This window comes from Sitophilus oryzae, unplaced genomic scaffold (genome assembly GCF_002938485.1).
Source record: "Sitophilus oryzae breed Bouriz unplaced genomic scaffold, Soryzae_2.0 scaffold_684_pilon_pilon, whole genome shotgun sequence".
NCBI lineage: Eukaryota > Metazoa > Arthropoda > Insecta > Coleoptera > Curculionidae > Sitophilus > Sitophilus oryzae.
The window spans coordinates 2,777,617-2,799,031 of record NW_022147289.1 but is presented as its reverse complement, the minus strand read 5'-3'; the positions used below and the strand labels follow the sequence as shown (position 1 = coordinate 2,799,031).

The 21,415-nt window shown below is 32.5% G+C and overlaps 1 protein-coding gene across 3 annotated transcripts; it reads right to left on the bottom strand.

Moving 5' to 3' along the window:
• Window positions 1-338: 338 nt before the first annotated feature.
• LOC115888112 (GILT-like protein 1) lies at window positions 339-19,765 on the bottom strand. 3 transcript variants are annotated; one of them, XM_030907697.1, is made up of 6 exons: window positions 19,424-19,743; window positions 15,599-15,730; window positions 3,865-4,044; window positions 1,929-2,072; window positions 800-901; window positions 339-359 (listed from the first exon to the last, which is right to left on the bottom strand). In XM_030907697.1, exons 1-6 carry the CDS (start codon window positions 19,520-19,522, stop codon window positions 354-356), a joined length of 663 nt encoding a protein of 220 aa, XP_030763557.1. In that variant the 5' UTR covers window positions 19,523-19,743; the 3' UTR covers window positions 339-353. The 3 variants fall into 3 exon arrangements, with proteins under 3 accessions (XP_030763557.1, XP_030763556.1, XP_030763555.1); XM_030907696.1 differs by lacking the exons at window positions 339-359; window positions 1,929-2,072; window positions 3,865-4,044 and adding exons at window positions 5,739-5,882; window positions 10,292-10,471 and having other exon boundaries at window positions 762-901; window positions 19,424-19,765; XM_030907695.1 differs by lacking the exon at window positions 339-359 and having other exon boundaries at window positions 770-901; window positions 19,424-19,744.
• Window positions 19,766-21,415: the final 1,650 nt, after the last annotated feature.

Genomic DNA, 21,415 nt, shown 5'->3' with positions numbered 1-21,415 from the left:
TCTCTGGGTTGTTTTTGTCTAATTTTTATATAGATATGTTGCAGTTGATTAAAATCCAATAAGGTATTTTTTTCTTTGGTTGATTAAAAAACTATATAACAATAATAAATAGTTTATTTTCACAAAGAAATTACAGAAGTATGTTTGCACGCCTCGGGGAAAGCTTCTTTTATCAAATCGCATACAACATTGCGGAAATTGTTCAAACTGGTGTCTTGCAGTTGTTGGCTAAATACCTGTGATCTTTCCAGTTTTTTTTAACGGGAAGTGTAACTCTCGAAGTTGTTGCTCACCAGAAACCAAAAAATATCCGTTTTTTATTCTCCCTAAACTCTCTCAGTGCACTGTTATTTTCATACCTGTTATTTTTTGAAAGAATAACTGTTATACTCCTACACAAAACATTTCAAATGCTGTTTAAGCTCATGCATGACTGCCAAGTTTCGATAACGGAAACAGTTACTATTAAAACCCACTCAGACAGTTAGAGCTCACGCTGTTGCACATTAGAAATCAAATAGCTGTTTAGGATGGGTCAAATTGGACGCTTTTAAAGGGAAACGCTCTTTTCTGTAGGAGATAAACGAAAACTAATATCGGTGTCTGGAACTCAATTTTTATCAAAAACGTGATGGTGAAAACCGCAAATATACAGTGTGTCCACGGATTTAAAGAGAGGGAATTCCCACAGAGGGAAAACTTTTTTATTCGTGAGTTTATGAAAAAAAAGTTATTTTTCATAAAAACTCCTGCTTGAGCTTAAACGATAATAAATAGTTTATTTTCACAAAGAAATTACAGAAGTATGTTTGCACGCCTCGGGGAAAGCTTCTTTTATCAAATCGCATACAACATTGCGGAAATTGTTCAAACTGGTGTCTTGCAGTTGTTGGCTAAATACCTAAAAAAGAAAATTTTTTTTATTTAACATGCGGTTCATAACGACAATTTGACTCGAACCAACCAACACCCTGTACATTACTTTTCAGAGTGAATTCTTGTGCTAACTTTGAAGCAAGAGATATACTTTACTAAAAAATTGTATTGCTTCCTTAAATGTATACAGGGGTATCAAAAGTTGGTGGTCTATTTTAAATATTTATTTTACATAAAAACTTCGTTATTTCAAATACAACACTGTATTTTTTAAATCAAGTCGAAGCAGGTTTAAATGCTCTTTCAAACTATATTAGGGTTTCCTGCTTAACAACCTGTTATAAATTTAAATAAAGTCCATAAACTAATGTCGGTTTTGAAAATAGCTACTATAAGTGTCACTAGAAAATTGATATGGCGACACCAGCCATCTTGATTACATTTTTATTGAAAAATCGCTTTTTATTCAAAATCTTAGCCAGAAAGGTATAGGAAACCCTAATATAGTTTGAAAGAGCATTTATATCTGCTTCGACTCATTTAAAAAAATATATATAGTGTTGCCTTTGAAATATCGAAGTTTTTATGTAAAATAAATATTTAAAATAGACCAGCAATTTTTGATACCCCTGTATACATTTAAGGAAACAATGAAATATTTTAGTAAAGTTTATTTCACTGGCTTGAAAGTCAGCACAAGAATTAATTCTGAAAATTAATGTACAAGGTGTTGACAGACTTTTTTATTATAGAATGCATATTTAAATATCTCACAAAAACCAAAGCTTTTAAACATATTAAACCCTTATAATAAATGCCTTATTTTATGTCTAAGAATCCAAAAATGAAATAAAATACTGAGTGTGTGTTCCATAAGAAAAAATATAACTTTGGTATGGATCTTAGTTCTAACACACCCTGTGCATTTCAAAATAATTTTAAATTATACAGATTGCCTTTCCACATATACCCATAAAATATTGTTTTTCTACATCTTTTCGTTTTCGTATAATCTACCGAGGCGAATGAGGTGCGCCACCCTGTATACTTACCCCATTATAAACTATAGTAGGTACGAATTTCAGTTTGACATCTATTGTTTCACGTTCAGCTTCAAGTTGAAGTTCTGTTCCTTTTCTTGTCAAGTAACACTTCTTATAGGTGTCGTCAAAATCGATACCAATCCGTGCAGCACACTAGAAAAGATTATTTTTTTTTAACATTAAAATTATTTTTAAAAAACTATAATATGACTAGTGATGGCGATTTTCATTACTTTTGATTACTCGTTACTAATCGTTACTCGAGTACTAAGTTCGTTACTTTGATTACTTTTTTCTGTTTTGGTACTCCTATCAATTTTGCCAACCGCTGTCAACCTTTATGTCTAATTTCACCTGCTTAAGGGACATATTTTGAAAAATAGGTTCTTAGTACCCACGTATTTCATTTTACGTTACCTAAGGAACTTCTAAAAGTTTCATACTTCTAAACCCCATTTTAACAAATTTATAAAACCCCTTATTTCACCTACTTAGGAGGTGAGTTTCCAAAAAAAATCTCTTCTAAGTACTCACTTTCGCCACTTAAGAAACCTCTATACAAAATATACCCCTAGGACTAATTTTAAAAAAATATATACAAAATTTCACCACCAGTTTTTACCCCCTTATTTATGTGTAAATTTCCAGAAATCGTTCCTCAGTGCTCAATTATGTCACTCAAGAAACCTCTGTGCAAAATGTCATACTTTTAGAAGCGATTTTAACAAATTTTTGTACAAACTTTCACCTCTAACTTTACTCTCGTAGAATAGTAGAATAGAATAAATTAGAAAGTATAGTATACCGGGTGCGTCTCGAAAGTGGCTCACCCCTATAATTTTTATTTTTTCATATAAAAAAACGAGATTTGGTATGTTAGTATATGACATAAATTAGGACTGATTGACGTATTCAATTGTTTTTTATCGCTTCCTGTTTCACCGGAAATGACTACACCTTTTGATTTATAAATGGCACCCTCGGTATTTTTTTACTTTATTCGATAGACAATTACCGTCCTCCATTCACGCAGTTGTGCAGCTCTGAACTATTCAAGACCGCGATACTCTCACTCCGTTCAATTGAGTCATAAAGTTCAGAACTGTTCTGCGCCATATGGAGGCACCAGGCTATCGCGCACAGCTCCTTTCAGAACCGTTCTGAGTAGCCCAGGGCGTAAAGCTCAGGAACTTGAAATTCGCGAATGGAGGACAGCAATTGACATTCTTGCTTAATAAAAAATCGTATTTTAAAATTCAATCTAGAGTGACATAGCTATGTTAAAAACACTAATTCTTAATCAAGGAGCCTTGGAAAATAGATTTGATCGTCTAATGTTTTTAATATATTGTCCTGACCAGTTAGAAAATGATCAAATCGTATTTTTAATCATATCTCATTTTTTTCAAATGGAACGAGGGTGGCTCGTTAGCATATTTGGAAAAAGCATTTTTTTACGAATAATTTGATACCACACACTTGGTATTTTGAGTCAAATTTTCGTTACGAACCAAGTTATAATTTCAAATAAACCATATGGGAAAATGTCAAAAATTGACATATCATAATGTCATTCTGTTCAGAGTGTTATTTTCTATCGAATAAAGTAAAAAAATACCGAGGGTGTAATTTAAAAATCAAAAGTTGTAATCATTTCCGGTGAAACAGGAAGTGACCGAAAGCAATTGAACATACGTCAATCAATCCTATTTATGTCATATACTAACACGCCAAATATCGTTTTTTTAACTGAAAAATAACTTTATATTTGCCACAAAGATTGCTGTAATGGCTTTCTTTACCTTTCAATATATTGTAAACAACATATTGCAACGCTCGATATGCCAAGGGTTACAATTAAATTAGTTGCTAACAAATCTTTTTTTTTCAGTTTTACTTTGCAGTTTTTCTTTTTTTTGTCAGAAATTTATTAATACATACATACCTGTTGACCAAATTCATCTTTATCAATTCTGGCATTTCTGTAGCTATTCATAAAGCAATTTACGTATTCGACTTGCAAATTCTGATTGGGAGTCCTTTGTAGAACGCAGGACATCATCCTGTTCCCCTTACATTCTAGTGTGCCATGTTGACAAGTAAATCTTGTCCCATTTTCGTAACTCTGAAAATTCAATATCTATCAGTATGATTCAAAAATTTCTACCCCGTCGGCAAGAGCGATTCTTGGATAGATATTTACATGTCTTTGCAAGTGTTACTTTAAATATTATATCTATGTTTAACAATAAACACATTTTTAAAGCTAATAGTTATTTTTTATACAAGACGATAAAATGGTATTTTATCGTCGACCGAAAAGGTTAATTAATTTCGGAAGACGATAATGCAATTTTATCGTCGTATATAAAACAATATTTTTTTCCGTAGGCAGTTACATTTTAAAAAATATTCAGAAATTATTATTTCAAGGAATTTATAACGACAGAAAAAATATTGTGCTGGGTTGGCGTTGGTTTCTATGTAATTTGACAAATAAATAAAGCTATCTCTTTAGTTGTCAGTTTTGAGTCAATATTTTTTAATTCTCTTTCGTGTCGACTGCTGATTGAATTGGAGCCAGAAATGGCTCAAAACGAAATAAGTATAGATATTCCAACAGATATTCAGGCTGAGGCGACAAACGCCATATCCAAACTACTTCCATTTAAATCCCGAATAACTTTAAAATTTTCAAAAATGGAACCAATTAAAAAACGTGCTAGAAGAAATAAAGTTTTTAACCTATCCTCGCTGTTAAAGTATCATCTAATCCACCCTTGCGGTTAAAGTACTATTTTATCTACTATTTTTGATAGATATAAAGCAATTTTAATAGTTGCTATGGAAAAAAAGAATTTTTTCATGCATTATGTTAATTTAGGCTACTTTACTCTTGTCTGAATTTAACATTTTCGACCCCCCTCTGTATATCAAAGGAGTTCCTTAAAATGGAATTGTGTATTTAAAACAAATGTTAAATACCAAAAAAAAAGTTTAAAACATAATTTATAAGTAAACAATCTACACATTTTTGATGCTCGAATTACATAATAATATATACAAGAAAGTCAAGTAAATTTTTGCAAGACGGCTATGGCTAGTTGACAATATTGAACTTTTTCATTTATTTTCGTATGAATCAACAAAAAATCTTGTGTTCTTTTCTGTTCTTTTGAAATAGTGCTTGAAATGCATTTAATTGTGTGTAAAGTGTTGTTTAGTGTATTTTTGTGGAGATGTAAGCTGGGTGCAGGCGTTGAAGTGAGTTTTAAATTTATAATTTTAATTCTAAAACAGTGATTTTATTATTATAAGCTTGTTCTTAATTGTTATTAAGATTTGAGGCGTCAAAATGCAAAACCCGCCTTATCCCATAAATGTATTTATTTACAATACCTAATATACATTTAAGGAAACAATGAAATATTTACAGTAAAGTTTATTTCACTGGCTTGAAAGTCAACACAAAAGTTGAACTGAAAATTAATGTACAAGGTGACAGACTTTTATTATAGAATGCATATTTAAATGTCTCCACAAGAAACCAAAGCTTTTAAACATATTAAACCCTTATAATAAATGCCTTATTTTATGTCTAAGAATCTAAAAATGAAATAAAATACTGGGTGTGTGTTCCATAAGAAAAAATATAACTTTGGTATGGATCTTAGTTCTAACACACCCTGTGCATTTCAAAATAATTTTAAATTATACAGATTGCCTTTCCACATATACCCATAAAATATTTTTTTCTACATCTTTCCGTTTTCGTATAATCTACCGAGGCGAATGAGGTGCGCCACCCTGTATACTTACCCCATTATAAACTATAGTAGGTACGAATTTCAGTTTGACATCTATTGTTTGACGTTCAGCTTCAAGTTGAAGTTCTGTTCCTTTTCTTGTCAAGTAACACTTTTTATAGGTGTCGTCAAAATCGATACCAATCCGTGCAGCACACTAGAAAAGATTATTTTTTTAACATTAAAATTATTTTTAAAAAACTATAATATGACTAGTGATGGCGATTTTCATTACTTTTGATTACTCGTTACTAATCGTTACTCGAGTACTAAGTTCGTTACTTTGATTACTTTTTTCTGATTTTGGTACTCCTATCAATTTTGCCAACCGCTGTCAACCTTTATGTCTAATTTCACCTGCTTAAGGGACATATTTTGAAAAATAGGTTCTTAGTACCCACGCATTTCATTTTACGTTACCTAAGGAACTTCTAAAAGTTTCATACTTCTAAACCCCATTTTAACAAATTTATAAAACCCCTTATTTCACCTACTTAGGAGGTGAGTTTCCAAAAAAAATCTCTTCTAAGTACTCACTTTCGCCACTTAAGAAACCTCTATACAAAATATACCCCTAGAACTAATTTTAAAAAAATATATACAAAATTTCACCACCAGTTTTTACTCCCTTATTTATGTGTAAATTTCCAGAAATCGTTCCTCAGTGCTCAATTATGTCACTCAAGAAACCTCTGTGCAAAATGTCATACTTTTAGAAGCGATTTTAACAAATTTTTGTACAAACTTTCACCCCTAACTTTACCCTCGTAGAATACTAGAATAGAATAAATTAGAAAGTATAGTATACAGGGTGGTGACAATTTCGATGCTCAACATTGGCATCTCAGAAACTACGAGAGATACGAATTCGGATAAATGTGGCAAAAGTTGCGTAATTAGAAGTTTGACGCACACCTATGAAGAAAACCCCGGTATCTTGATTAGTTTCGGATTTATGTTCAAAAAAAATGAAAATAATACATTTATTTTAAATGTCAATATCTTCAAAGCTATTGTATCTATTGCAACGTAAGTTAGTAGTTTTATATTTTTGACCTCGGCCAATTAAATGCCGTTTTCAGAAAATTTCTTAGCCTTCTAGATTTCGCACAACAGTCAAGTTTTTGTTTTCTTATGGCCGCCATTTTGAATTTTTATACTGTTAGATAGAGCGAAAAAAAGTCTATACAGTGGTATCTAATTTTTATTCATTACCTATTGTATAAATTCGCTAAAAAAATAGATTTTTTAAAAATTCGCCTAGAATGAGAATGAGTGGGAGGGGGGTTAATCACTGCGACCTTACAGATCCATTGTGTCCCCCTTTCTTGAGTCATAACTCATCATACAGTCCCAGGGCTTTGACAAAAGCCAGTATCTGGGACGGTTTTACAGAGGGTAGTTCTCCATCTCCAATATCAGTCATACCAAAATTCATGGCACGAATGGTTGTCGTCTCGGCGCACTCAGTGATGAGGTGTATGGTGTTTCCCCATCTTCCCCACAGAATCTGCATTCGCCGTTTCTTCTTAGTTTCAATCTACTGAGCTGTTCATTGAGGAGACAGTGTCCTGTTAAAAACGCCGTGACAATCCGAAGATTGTTCTTACTTAAACCCAGGAAGATCTGTGATTTTTCTTGATCATAAGCCCTCAGAAACTTATTCGAGTGTCTTAGACCGTTGCAAGATTTCCATTCCAGGTTGCGGATGGAATCTTCTAAGTTCTTGAGTTCTGCCTTGAGTTGGTTACCACTTGGAAAGCAGAACGGTTCTGGTCTAGTTAGTGGAATGTTCGCTCCTTTCCTAGCTAGATTATTTGCTTTTTTATTGCCTTCTATCCCTTGGTGAGCAGGCACCCAGAGTAGGAGGACTTTGTTTTCTTTGCCTAATTTATTCAGCTTCTCTATGCATTCTTTGACCAATTTCGAATTGATTGATACTGAGTTGATCGCTTTTAACGCTGCTTGACTATCAGACCAGATGGCTATTTCTTGTTTCCGATAGTTCCTATCTAAGATAAGTTGTACGCATCTTTCGATAGCGTAGATTTCTGCCTGTAGGATACTAGGGTAAGTGCCCATTGGTTCGGAGTATTTAGCTCTCGGCCCAAATACTCCGATCCCTGTTCCCGTATTGGTCTTGGAAGCATCAGTATACCAAGTTATGGTATGGTCTTTCAACTGCTGGGCAAGCGTTTCGCTCTTCCAATCATTTTTATTGTTCAATACTACATTGAGATTTTCTCAAAGTTGTACGTTCTTGGCATATCGTCCACTGGGAGTTTCAGGAGTGGTATTTCCTTTTTGAGGGTGTTCCAAGCCCCTGATCTGACAATTCTCCCAGTTCTAATTCCGTTAGTGACCATTCTAATCATTGTCGCATGGGCATCTCTACCAATGACAATGTGCAGTGGTGTTAGATCTAGAATGACCTCCATTGCTGCTGTTGGACAGGTTTTCATGGCTCCTGTGATACAAACGCATGCTAGTCTCTGGACTTTGCACAAGTTTAGCCTTGCCGTCCGTTGCTCTAGTTTTGTGAACCAGGCAACTGCTCCATAAGTAATCATGGGTCTTACTATCATGGTATACATCCAGCGCAAAGTGTTAGGGGAGCAGCCCCATCTATTTCCGGCCAGTCTTCTGCATATCATGAGAGCCTTTATGGCTTTGCTGGTAGTGTTCTTAATATGCCTGTTCCACAGGAGTTTACTGTCCAGGGTTATTCCCAGATATTTAACTTCCTGTGTTGGCAGTATTACCTTTCCATCTAGTTGAATTCTTTTCAAGTTTTTCAGACTTCGCTTTCTGGTGAATGGCACTATCGCGGTTTTGTCTGAGTTGATACTCAGCACGACAGTCCTACACCATCTCTCAGTGATACGGAGTCCTCTTTGGATAATATCGCACAAGGTGCCTTCATGTTTCCCCCGAGCGATCATGCCTATGTCATCTGCATACCCAATGCAGTGTATTCCCGCTAGAGTTAATTCGTCTAGTAGTTCATCCACCACCAAGCTCCACAGCAAAGGGGAGGTTACTCCACCTTGTGGAGTTCCTTGCGTTGTTTTAACAGCTACAGTTTTGGTGCCCATCTGAGCCTCTGCTGTTCGTGTTGACAGCATTTCCCAAAACCAGCGAATAATAGTTCTGTTCAACCCTCTTGTTTCTAGAGATCGCCTGACCACCTTATGTGGTATATTGTCAAACGCCCCCGCAATATCCAAGAAGGCACAAATTGCTGTTTCTTTGCTATCCAGACTTGTCTGTATTAGCTCCGTTAATTGGTACAGAGCAAAAATTCGCCTAAGATCAAGTCTGCCTTGGAAATCCAATTGACACTTTATATGTCGGCAAGTTATTTTTTGCTTATTATTAAGTGTCAAATCTGGATGCACAAAAATTGTATAGTAGAGTTCAGTACAGGTCAATACAAATGTTTTTTTTTTGATAATTTTCCCTACATAAGATTATACAACACTTACACAACACTCGCGACTTATTTTACGGCTAGAAGTTCCCGGACTTATTTCAATCTTTGCTGGCATATTAATATCAGCAACTGCTAAATTTCTTGAAATCCTTGCGAAAATGGTACATTGAGGCTGTGTCCTTTCAGGATACAATATTCTATAAATTGCGCATGCTATATCCGAATTTCTATTATTTTTTAAGTAAACATCATACATATCTCGTGTTTCCTCAATTGTAAACCTATTGTTGACTGTTAATACTCTTTACACTATCTATTATAAATTTTTATGTCCAGATTTGACACTTAATAGTGTAAATAAAAATTAACTTGCTGTCATATAAAGTGTCAATGGAATTTCCCAGGCAGACTTGATCTTATGAGCGAATTTTTTAAAAATCTATTTTTTAGTGAATTTACATAATGAATAAAAATTACATACCACCGTATAGATTATTTTTTGCTCTATCTAATAGTATAAAAATTCAAAATGGCGGCCGTAAGAAAACAAAAACTTGACTGTTGTGCGAAATCTAGAAGGCTTAGAAATTTCCTGAAAACGGCATTTAATTGACCGAAGTCAAAAATATAAAACTACCAACTTACGTTGCAATAGATACAACAGTTCTGAAGATATTCTCATTTAATATAAACGTATTATTTTCAATTTTTTGACATAAATCCGAAACTAATCAAGATACCGGGGTTTTCTTCATAGGTGTTTGTCAAACTTCTAATTAAGCAACCATTTGTCCCATTTAACCGAATTCGTATCTCTCGTAGTTTCTGAGATGCCAACGTTGAACATCAAAATTGTCACCACCCTATATAATAGAAAGAAAGAATAGAATAATTAACTTAGTAAAAATTTTAGGGTGGCGGAATTTTGTGCCGGGGAATTTATATTATTTTTTGCCACAAAGATTCCTGTAATGGCTTTCTTTACCTTTCAAGACATATATTGTAAACCATATATTGCAACGCTTGGTATACCAAAGGTTACAATTAAATTAGTTGCTAACAAATCTTTTTATTTTTCAATTTTACTTTGCAGTTTTTCTTTTATGGTCAGAAATTCATTAATACATACATACCTGTTGACCAAATTCATCTTTATCAATTCTGGCATTTCTGTAGCTATTCATAAAGCAATTTACGTATTCGACTTGCAAATTCTGATTGGGCGTCCTTTGTAGAACGCAGGACATCATCCTGTTCCCCTTACATTCTAGTGTGCCATGTTGACAGGTAAATCTTGTCCCATTTTCGTAACTCTGAAAATTCAATATCTATCAGTATGATTCAAAAATGTTATACCACGTCGGCAAGAGCGATTCTTGGATAGATATTTACGTGTCTTTGCAAGTGTTACGTTAATTATTATATCTATGTTTAACAATAAACACATTTTTAAAGCTAATAGTTATTTTTTATACAAGACGATAAAATGGTATTTTATCGTCGACCGAAAAGGTTAATTAATTTCGGAAGACGATAATGCAATTTTATCGTCGTATATAAAACAATATTTTTTCCGTAGGCAGTTACATTTTAAAAATATTCAGAAATTATTATTTCAAGGAATTTATAACGACAGAAAAAATATTGTGCTGGGTTGGCGTTGGTTTCGATGTAATTTGACAAATAAATAAAGCTATCTCTTTAGTTGTCAGTTTTGAGTCAATATTTTTTAATTCTCTTTCGTGTCGACTGCTGATTGAATTGGAGCCAGAAATGGCTCAAAACGAAATAAGTAAATTACCAACAGATATTCAGGCTGAGGCGACAAACGCCATATCCAAACTACTTCCATTTAAATCCCGAATAACTTTAAAATTTTCAAAAATGGAAGCAATTAAAAAACGTGCTAGAAGAAATGAAGTTTTTAACCTATCCTCGCTGTTAAAGTATCATCTAATCTACCCTCGCGGTTAAAGTACTATTTTATCTACTATTTTTGATAGATATAAGACAACTTTAACAGTTGCTATGGAAAAAAATAATTTTTTCATACATTATGTTATTTTAGTCTACTTTACTCTTGTCTGAATTTAACATTTTCGACCCCCTCTGTACATCAAAGGAGTTCCTTAAAATGGAATTGTGTATTAAAAACAAATGTTAAATACCAAAAAAAGTTCAAAACATAATTTATAAGTAAACAATCTACACATTTTTGATGCTCGAATTACATAATAATTATACAAGAAAGTCAAGTAAATTTTTGCAAGACGGCTATGGCTAGTTGACAATATTGAATCTTTTCATTAATTTTCGTAAGAATCAACAAAAAATCTTGTGTTCTTTTGAAATAGTGCTTGAAATGTCTTTAATTGTGTGTAAAGTGTTGTTTAGTGTATTTTTGTGGAGATGTAAGCTGGGTGCAGGCGTTGAAGTGAGTTTTAAATTTATAATTTTAATTCTAAAACAGTGATTTTATTATTATAAGCTTGTTCTTAATTGTTATTAAGATTTGAGGCGTCAAAATGCAAAACCCGCCTTATCCCAAAAACATTGTTTCGAAATAATAAGCAAAAACTGTTTTAGTAGATGTTTGAAGCGTTAATTTACAAAAAAAACGTGTCCATTGAGTATAATCGTCGTTTTTCTATAAATAAAAATTAATATTTAATTAATAAACAGAAAAAAAAACAAAAATAATTCGGATAAGGCCGATTTTGTTGCAGTATGCTGCATATCGGCTACGAAATGAAGAACGCTGTCATTTTATATATGTAATTTTTTATGGGAAATATCATCGATCGTCGTTTCCTAGCCAAATGGATGCCTTTTTTTCGATCATACGGTATATGCATCCTAACATGATTTATAAAATATACTATTTTATTAAAATTAAGTAAGGATTTGAAAAAATGCGGGATTTGTAACAATAATGACAATAAAAAGCAAATATAAGTAGATAATACGGATATTGCCACAGTAACGTAATTTGTAGTGAATTTTATACAGGGTTGTTCACCACATACGACACGGAGTATTGTAGCTAAACAATTAAATTTTTACAAATTGTAAGTTTTGGGTTTTTTGAAGGTCTATTAGAGCTACAATTTAAAAATATTTTTACAAGATACAGAGTGTCCCAAATAAGTAAAAAATATTATAGTTGTATTTTTTTAAATGGAACACCCTGTATATTATTCTATTTTTGGATTCTACGATAGAAATAAAGGTAAATTTTATTAAGGTTTATCATACTTAAACCTTACCGTTTTTGAAATATTTTCAATTTTATGAAATTGCAGTAAAAAATTTAAGGCTTTATTTCTCCAAGGGTATCAAAGTTTTTAATACTAAATATTTACTGAAGGTTATTTATTGATCAGATATTGTGTTGCAATAATAAAAATTTTACTACCTTATACAGAGTGTCCAAAAATTTATATTAAATAATTACTAGCTTTAAACGGCAATAACTTGTTTAATTTAAATGGAACGCCCTATATATTTTACGTCAATCAGATGCACAATGTAATTGTCTATCAAATTGTATTATACCATTTTTTACCCATCTCTTCAAGTTTTCGTAGAAAAAGCATTTTCTTATAATTTTGACCTCATTTATCACTATACCCATGAAATATTGACATTTCCGATTTTTTTTTATAGCACCATAATATGTACAAAACGTACAGGTGGTAAATATTGCAAGCCTATTGGCATACAGAAAAACTATTTAAATCTTTGTAAAAGAGTATACCAATTAAGTATACCACCATTATTTCCTACCAAAAACACCAAAAATTAGTTAATTACATACTTTTAAATTGTTTTAATTAATAAATTATTCTAAATAAATGTGGATTTGGCTCAGAAATCAATATAATAATAAGTTATGAAAACGAATGTCTCTGTTTTTATAAATAAGCATTCGTCAATAAATGAAATAAAATTTATAAGATGTTACTTTTTACCACACTGTCTAATACACACAAAATTCAGTTTTTTAGTATTCGTGACAATTATTACTACAACGTAAACAGTCAATTAATGTAGTTTGAATATTGGGATCATATTAATTGGTCCTCTTTAACAAAAATATTTAAACAGTTGTTTTTTTATTTTTTAATCAAATAAGCGACAATATTAGTATCTGTACCCTTTGAAAATTTATTACATCTTTAAAAAATAAGCTAAAATGTCAATATTCCATGGGTATAGTGATAAATGAGGTCTAAATTATAAGAAAATGCATTTTCTATGAAAACTTGAAGAGATGGGCAAAAAATGAAACAATACAATTTTTGAATTTAAACAGTTTTTTTTTTATTTTTTAATGAAATAAACAAACTACATCGACAATATTAGTATTTGTACTTTTCAAAAAGGTACTTTTAAAATTTGGTACATCTTTAAAAATAATCTAAAATGTCAGTATTCCATGGGTATATTGTTCAATGAATTTAAAATTACAAGGAAATGCATTTTCTACGGAAACTTGAAGTTACAGGTAAAAAATGGTATAATACAATTTGATAGACAATTACATTGTGTATCTGATTCACGTAAAATATATAGGGTGTTCCATTTAAATTAAACAAGTTATTGCCGTTTAAAGCTAGTAATTATTTAATATAAATTTTTGGACACTCTGTATAAGGTAGTATTTTTTTTATTGCAACACAATATCTGATCAATAAATAACCTTCAGTAAATATTTAGTATTAAAAACTTTGATACCCTTGTAGAAATAAAGCCTTAATTTTTTTACTGCAATTTCATAAAATTAAAAATATTTCAAAAACGGTAAGGATTAACTGTAATAAACCTTAATCAAATTTATTTCAATCGTAGAATCCAAAAATAGAATAATATACAGGGTGTTCCATTTAAAAAAATACAACTATAATATTTTTTACTTATTTGGGACACTCTGTATCTTGTAAAATTATTTTTAAATTGTAGCTCTAATAGTCCTTCAACGAACCCAAAACTTACAATTTGTAAAAATCTAATCGTTTAGCTACAATACTCCGTGTCGTATGCGGTGAACAGCCCTGTATAGGAATAGGCGTTTTTTACTGCAGTTTGAGATTATGTTTATGTAGATTTCAGGGTCCACTATCGAAAACAATATGCGCCATCAATGTTCTAATAGATAAAATACTATTAGTAGATGAACTACAGATCACATGATTGGAAAAACTCAACCGCCAATATCTCAATCGTTCATAAAACTGAAAATTACAAATTGACGGTTATACCAAAGTTTTTTACAGGTGTTGGTTAAATTTTAATTGTGTAGTAATTTTGATAGAAAGAGTTATTTTTTTGGTCAGGTAAGACTAAACAAAGTATACGGTATTTGTTTACTATGTATTTAGTTAATAACTTCGGGTTAATGTTTAATAATATTCTGTTGTTTCTGAAACACGTATTGCGGGTAATATGGAATATTTCATATTACACGATATGTGAGTATTTCATATCGCCCGACCATAATCATTGAAGGATGAGTAGTTTATAGGATTTTTTTAATAGAACTACCTATTTTTAAAGCTTATAGTTGCGGGTTGGAACCTTTGGTCCTTTGGTTTTACAACAGCAAAATAAAACACTAATTCACCAAAACACATTACTTTTAACAATGGACATACGATTTGCAAACCATTTTAGCATCATCAGCAGATGATTAGGACTAAACTATAATCTACAATTTGGGCATTTATATAGACACTCTATTGGTACTGACCAAGCGTGACAAAATGAGCCACACGAGTCAAAATTTATCTAGTCTAAACATGAATTACCTTCCATTGTCTAAGTTGTTCTCTGTCTAAACTTCCACAAATGCCGAGACGGAAATATTTGTGTGCTATTTTTGTACATAAAACAACTAGTAGTAGTAAATTTTGTTTACCGTTCTTTTTGTAGAATTATTTATCCTATCCCATATTACCCGCCATACCTATTCCATATTACCCGCCACTTTTTTGACTACACAAAAGTTCATATTTCTCTATATTCTTTTGTAACTTCATAATCTTTCTAGATATCTAATTTTTACAGGAGAAACTTTTAAACAATACTACTAACTATTTATTTCTAAAATTTGAGATTAAAAAAATCATTATTATTGAATTTATATAGGAAAATAAAAATGGTATTCCATATTACCCGAAATTACTCTAATATTAGGCCATTTTAAAAAAAAAAATGGATAAGGCGGATTTTGCCACTTGACGCCTCATTTATATTCACAAGTATCCAAAGCATTTTTGATAAAAATAATTGACATTTACAAAATATTGATTTTTTCTTTAAGCGTGCATAGATTGCACTAATTATATATGTTCTCATTAATTGTTTTCTAGTATTTTTTAATTACTTTATATTTTATTCCTAAAGATTGTTATATTTAAACAAGTTTTTTTTATACTTACAGCGCTTTTTCCAAAGGGTATCAACTGCAGATCAACATACTGTGCTATGTCCTGCCAGTTCTTGTATAATTGATTTCTTATAAAACTCAAGCTATCTGGGCACAAAGATTCAAAGTACACTTTAACACTTAACTAAAAAACAAATATTTTACATTAAATTTAGATATAATCTATTTAGCAAAAAGATATACTCGTATTATATGAAAGTGACAGTTATTCTGCATTTGAATTCAAAATCATATATTTTTTCGTTGGACAAGATATGCGCTACATAATGCATAAAGTATTTATACAAGGCCATAAATACTTAAAAAGAATGAATACGAGTATTCTTTAAGGAAAAACTTCTTTATCTATATATAAACTTTTATGTGCGCACATGGGCCAAAATTATTGCATATAACGATATTTTTATTTTATTTTGAACCTAATGTGATTCTTTTTATATTTTTGGACCTATTGGCTTACTACACGACTAATTAATATAAAATTAAAAATCTAAGTGCAACTAGGCTGTTATTATAACTTTATTTCATAATGAGTGAAAATCAACAAAAACAAATTTCATTTTAAACAGAAAATATTGAAAACAATTTTAATTATTTCTCACAACTAATAGTCTGTATTGTCTCCTCGAGCCTCAATGCGAGCTGTGATACGTCGTGGCATGCTCTCAATTAAGTTGTCCAGAAGATGTTGAGGGATGGCTTCTGGCTTCCCATGTTTCGCGCGCAGCAATTTTCAATTCAATTAAGGTACGGGGAGGATCATTCCTTTTGGCAATATGGCGTTTTAGCATGTCCCAAGCATGCTCGATCACATTCATATCTGGAGACATCGGTGGCCACCACAGTTTTCTTATACCCTCTTCCTCACAAAATTCGCGAACCGCTAAAGTGCGATGGGGAGGAGCATTATCGTCCATGTAAACAAATTCATCCCCCACTGCCCAATAGGCTCTAAAACGTCTCTAAAATATGAGGCACCTGTCATTGTGCCATCAATAAAAACAAGAGGAGTTCGAGCTCCGTGCATTATACCTGCCCATAGCATAATGTTTCCCCCTTGAAACGGGACACGGGGTTGAGCTGCATTCGAGCTTGCTCGTCTTCCAGATGTTCTCCAGACCAAAGTTCGTCGCGAGTCTGACACTAGGCCTATTCTTGTTTCATCACTAAACATGACGAATTTCCAATTAGGTCCATTTGCTCTCTCCTCAGCCCATTGTAGTCGCGTAATTTTGTGCTGAAATGAAGCTTCGGAACACGTAGAGGCCTCCTTAAATGTAATCCTCTGTCATGGAGTCTTCTTGCTATGGTCTTTCTGGAAACATTTACTCCTTCAAGGCGAGCTAACTCATTTTTAATAGCAGTACTAGAAAGGAGGGGAATGTGTCGTGCAATTAGGGATATTTGACGGTCTTGCACAGCAGTAGTAACTCTCTTTCTACCTCTTCCAGGCCGGTCTGTAACCTCGTTTGTGTCCCTGATTTTTTTTTAATATTCGCGAAACATAGCTTTGGTTAACTCCTACAATTTCAGGTATTGCAACTTGCCGGTAGCCCTGTTGAGACAGTGTTACTATTCTGACTATATTAAACTGTGAAATAATTTTCTAGGCATTTTAAGGCTAAAACAATGGTCAAATTCTTCTGAAACCCAAGAGACCACAAATCGAAATGTGCAAGAATTTGTAATAATATTGGGTCTGAACGATAAACATTGTTGACCATATCCATTTTAACAAAAAAATGTTTATTACAGATTATGTTATCAAAGCTATGTATATAAAAAAGATTATTTAAATTCCTTTCTGTATATTTTTAAACGATATATGCAATAATTTTGGCCATGTGTGTATATTTTTGGGCCTTTTTTTTTGTGGGGAAAAATCTGCAAACCAGAGACCGTATGTGGTACTGTCGGGGTGGTTGAGGTACCTTACCGACTAAAAAACCTCCACAAGCCGCTTTGAATATCTCCCCGAGGAACTACCTTTCGGCATTACTTCTCGAGGAGGCGGTTTTACTGCGATGTTTTAGTTACTTCGTCTAGCTTCTTTCTCTTTTGCATCTATTAGTGTCTCCATAAAAGTGTGAACACTATTCCAATTTTCTGGGGATCGAATCATCTCTGGAACTAGATCGGAAATCTTAATTTTTGGGACTCTTAGTTTTTCGTATAGAACTCTTCGTTCAGCAGTCCATCGGTTACATTCCAAAAGGGTATGCTCCACCGTATCAGCATCGGAGTCGCCATAGAGACATGTCGGGCTATCAGCTAACTTTATTTTATATAGGTAATACCTGAAACAACCGTGGCCAGAAAGGAATTGACTCATGGCATAGTTCATTTCTCCATATTCTCTATTTATCCAACACTCTAGGTTCTTTATAAGTGTTCTAGTCCATTTACCTTCCCCATTTCTGTTTTCACTCCATCTTTTACACCATATTTCCAGAACTCTATTTCGACTTTCTTCCGCTGTTCTTCCTGAATGTTCTTGCCTTTCTATTCTTTCTTCAATTACTATGTCTATCGGGGCCATTGAGCTCAGAACTTGTGCAGCCTCCGCAGATATTGTTCTGTATCCACGACATACCTTATGGCCAATCTTCGTTGCACTGCAAGGAGTTTCTCTCTATGACTCCGAACTTTGCAGGTTTCTCCCCAAATTTCGGATCCATACAAAATTGTAGATGCTTGTACAGCAGCTAGCACTCGGCGTTTCGTTTGACCCAAGGTTTGGCATAATTCTGGATAACATGGCCCCCTGTTTTTCTGCTTTCAAAACTGTATGGCGGATATGCTCAGAAAAGCCTCATCCCGCTTGGAAAACAATCTCCAAATATTTTAGTGTTTTCTTTGGTACAATTACATTTTGTTTCACATGAAAACGTACACTGCGTGATTTTCGGTTACCAACCAAAATAACTGCCTCCGTTTTGTGCGGCGCTATTTCTAGTCCCACCTCATCCATCCATGAGCACACCTGCTCCGATGCTCTTTCCGCAGTTCTAACGAGGTCTTCGTTACATTTAGCTTTACCATCAGCGCAACATCATCTGCATATGCTATAACTTCTACTTCTGCTGGGTATTCCATACGAAGGAGTCCATCATACAGTACATTCTATAGTAAAGGACCCAGTATAGATCCCTGAGGTACACCTTTAGATACTTTAACTTCTGCATCCTCTACAATAACGCATCTTTTGCTGAAATAAGCTTTTATATTTTCCACTAAATAAACTTATTTTCCAATGATATTTAAGCTCATTGATTATATTTTCCCAGTTAGCCGAGTTGAAAGCATTTTTTACATCCAAGGTAATCAACATAAGGATATCTCTGTTTGACGAGCTAGTATTCTTTAGTACTCTAATTGCCTGAGACACTTTTTTGAGAGAATCGATTATACTGATTTTTTTTCGGAACCCGTACTGCCTAATTTTTTTTTTTTTGTTTTTTTTTGGGCCCTAAATGCATATGAACTATTGATATTTCCGCATGAATCACCCCGTATACGTAGAAACTTAGAAATATCTTGAACGCATTATATAATATCGGTTCTTTTTTAGTATGCCACAATCTTTTAATTAATTCTCCGAATTAATTTGAAAAATCTGTCAATGTTGGCCGTCAAACATTTTGTTGTCTAAACAAGTTTAAATTTTGAAATTATTATTTATTTTTCCAAACACAATTATTGTACCCTTTTAATTATGCTTAAATTTTTAAACAAACTATTAAAACAGTAAATATTATCGTTGATTTCAACACGTTCGAAATATGGTTCTTAACAATTAAAATAGGTAGGTACTTACTTTTGCGGTAGAACCAACGAAATTTTGTCCATTAATAAGAGTTGTACACAAAAATAACACACTAAAACATATCGGTATCTGTTGTAATATATGCCACATCTTATTGGTATCGGTTGTAACTGTTGCAAGAGTATACAGAAGCAGATTTAAATATTTCGCGATTTGTCATATTATATTGCCGCCTTAAATTTAAGCTGTCGAGGTTTGACTGTTGGAGGTAGCAAGAACATGCGAATTTTTTCACGCAAATATAATTATTAGGGAGTTAATGAGCCAATATATTTTGAAGGACTACTAGTGCTTTGTTTATCACAATGAATGCATTTAAAAACAATGCGAAGAGTGAGACTAAAGTCGTTGAAATATTTTTACAGGGTTCGCCAAAAAGTTTGGATAAAAAGTGAACAAATTAAATAATTGAATAAAGTTTATTCATGGAATTAATGCAGTATGCCTAATATCAAAAATTAATCTAATGTGATAAATTCAATTATAATTTACAAAAATGCTTATTAAATACAGGATGGCTCCTCTCATACGACGCGGACGCTCCAAGGAGAACGACAGTTTCTATTGAAATGAAATTTTGCGAGCATATGTCAGCTAATTTAGAGCATTTCTTAAAAATATAGATACTTATTCAGGGTGTCCCCAAAAAAGTTACAAATTATAGTTGTTTTTTTGTAATGGACCACCCTATACAGGGTGCTACAAATTCGAGGTACGAGCATTGGTAACTCGGTAACCGTAACAGATACGAACATGGTTAAATTGGGGCAAAGTTGCTGTTTGGGATGTTGACCAAAATGCTATCAAAATTTTTTAAAAATTTCGAGGATTGCTGAGTTTTTTGGAAAAAAACGGATATTTTTGAAAATCAATTTTATTTTTTCCTGTCGATACTTTTTAGAAAATCAAAAAACTAATTGCACATTTTCATAGCCACTTTATTAGGGCTATCTGATAGTATTTTTAGATTTTCAAATCAGCTGATAATTTGTAAGATATATAGGTCAACTTATTTTTTTTAAATACGGACCTGCATTTTTTATTTCAGATTTTGAAAGAACTCGCTCTCTTGAGTACAATGATGTGCTACAGTTAATATATTTTTTTTGTTTTGGAAATTTGGATACAATTTATTTAAACTAATTTCAAGTCCGGCTCTGCTTTTTTTTAATATTTAATATATTCATCGTTACAATATTGATAAGCTTTCAAACTTAACAGTGACGTGGGTTGAATACGGAAAATCAATAAAATAATAAAAAATAATATAAATAAAATGTAATATAAACAATCAAATCATTTCCCCAGAAGATGGATTGGAAATGGTAGAGCGGTATAATGATCAGCGAGGTACCTGGACCGTCTCATGACGTCAAGTAATTCGACAGGTCCAAATTTTAGAAAAAAGTGAAATCAACACATCTTGGCAGTTACAATAAAGAGTACAAAATGCATTCGAAAGTATAAGAAGATCTACTCAAAAGCTATAAATAACATTGAACGAAAAATAAATTTGTGCAATAGGTAGGGTGGTAACCCTTTCGAACATGTAGACTATGTAAAGCGTTAGAACTAGTTTGTAGAAGTTAATTTATTGATAATAACTACGATTAATATTATGCAAGTTATTAGATCGTACACTGAGAATTTCAATTTCACAATAAGAAAAGTTAAAAATAATATCTTTAAATTGCTGATCTGGATATTATTTATTTGAATCTTTCAATTGGCTCAATTTTCCTTATTCAATGTTCATTAGTACTGATCAATATTGTTGCGATGAATATAATCAGATTAAATAATTTAAAAAACAAGGTCGGACTTGAATTTTTTTTAAATAATAATAAAATAGTTTTGTTGCTGTTAAGGTACCCAAAACAATCCAAAAAAATCCGTTTTTTCTAAAAAAAAACTCAGCAATCCTTGAAATTTTTAAATCTTTTTTGATGGTATCTTGGTAAACAGCCCAAGGCGCAACTTTGC

Bases quoted from the DNA above. Each gene is read 5' to 3' on its own strand.
- LOC115888112 (XM_030907696.1), bottom strand. From the start codon at position 19,522: ATGTGGCATATATTACAACAGATACCGATATGTTTTAGTGTGTTATTT. The intron at 5,883-10,291 runs GTATGTATGTAT...AATCTTTTCTAG, and splicing joins AAGATGAATTTGGTCAACAG to TGTGCTGCACGGATTGGTAT. The intron at 902-5,738 runs GTAAGTATACAG...TTTCTTTTTTAG, and splicing joins CTACTATAGTTTATAATGGG to GTATTTAGCCAACAACTGCA.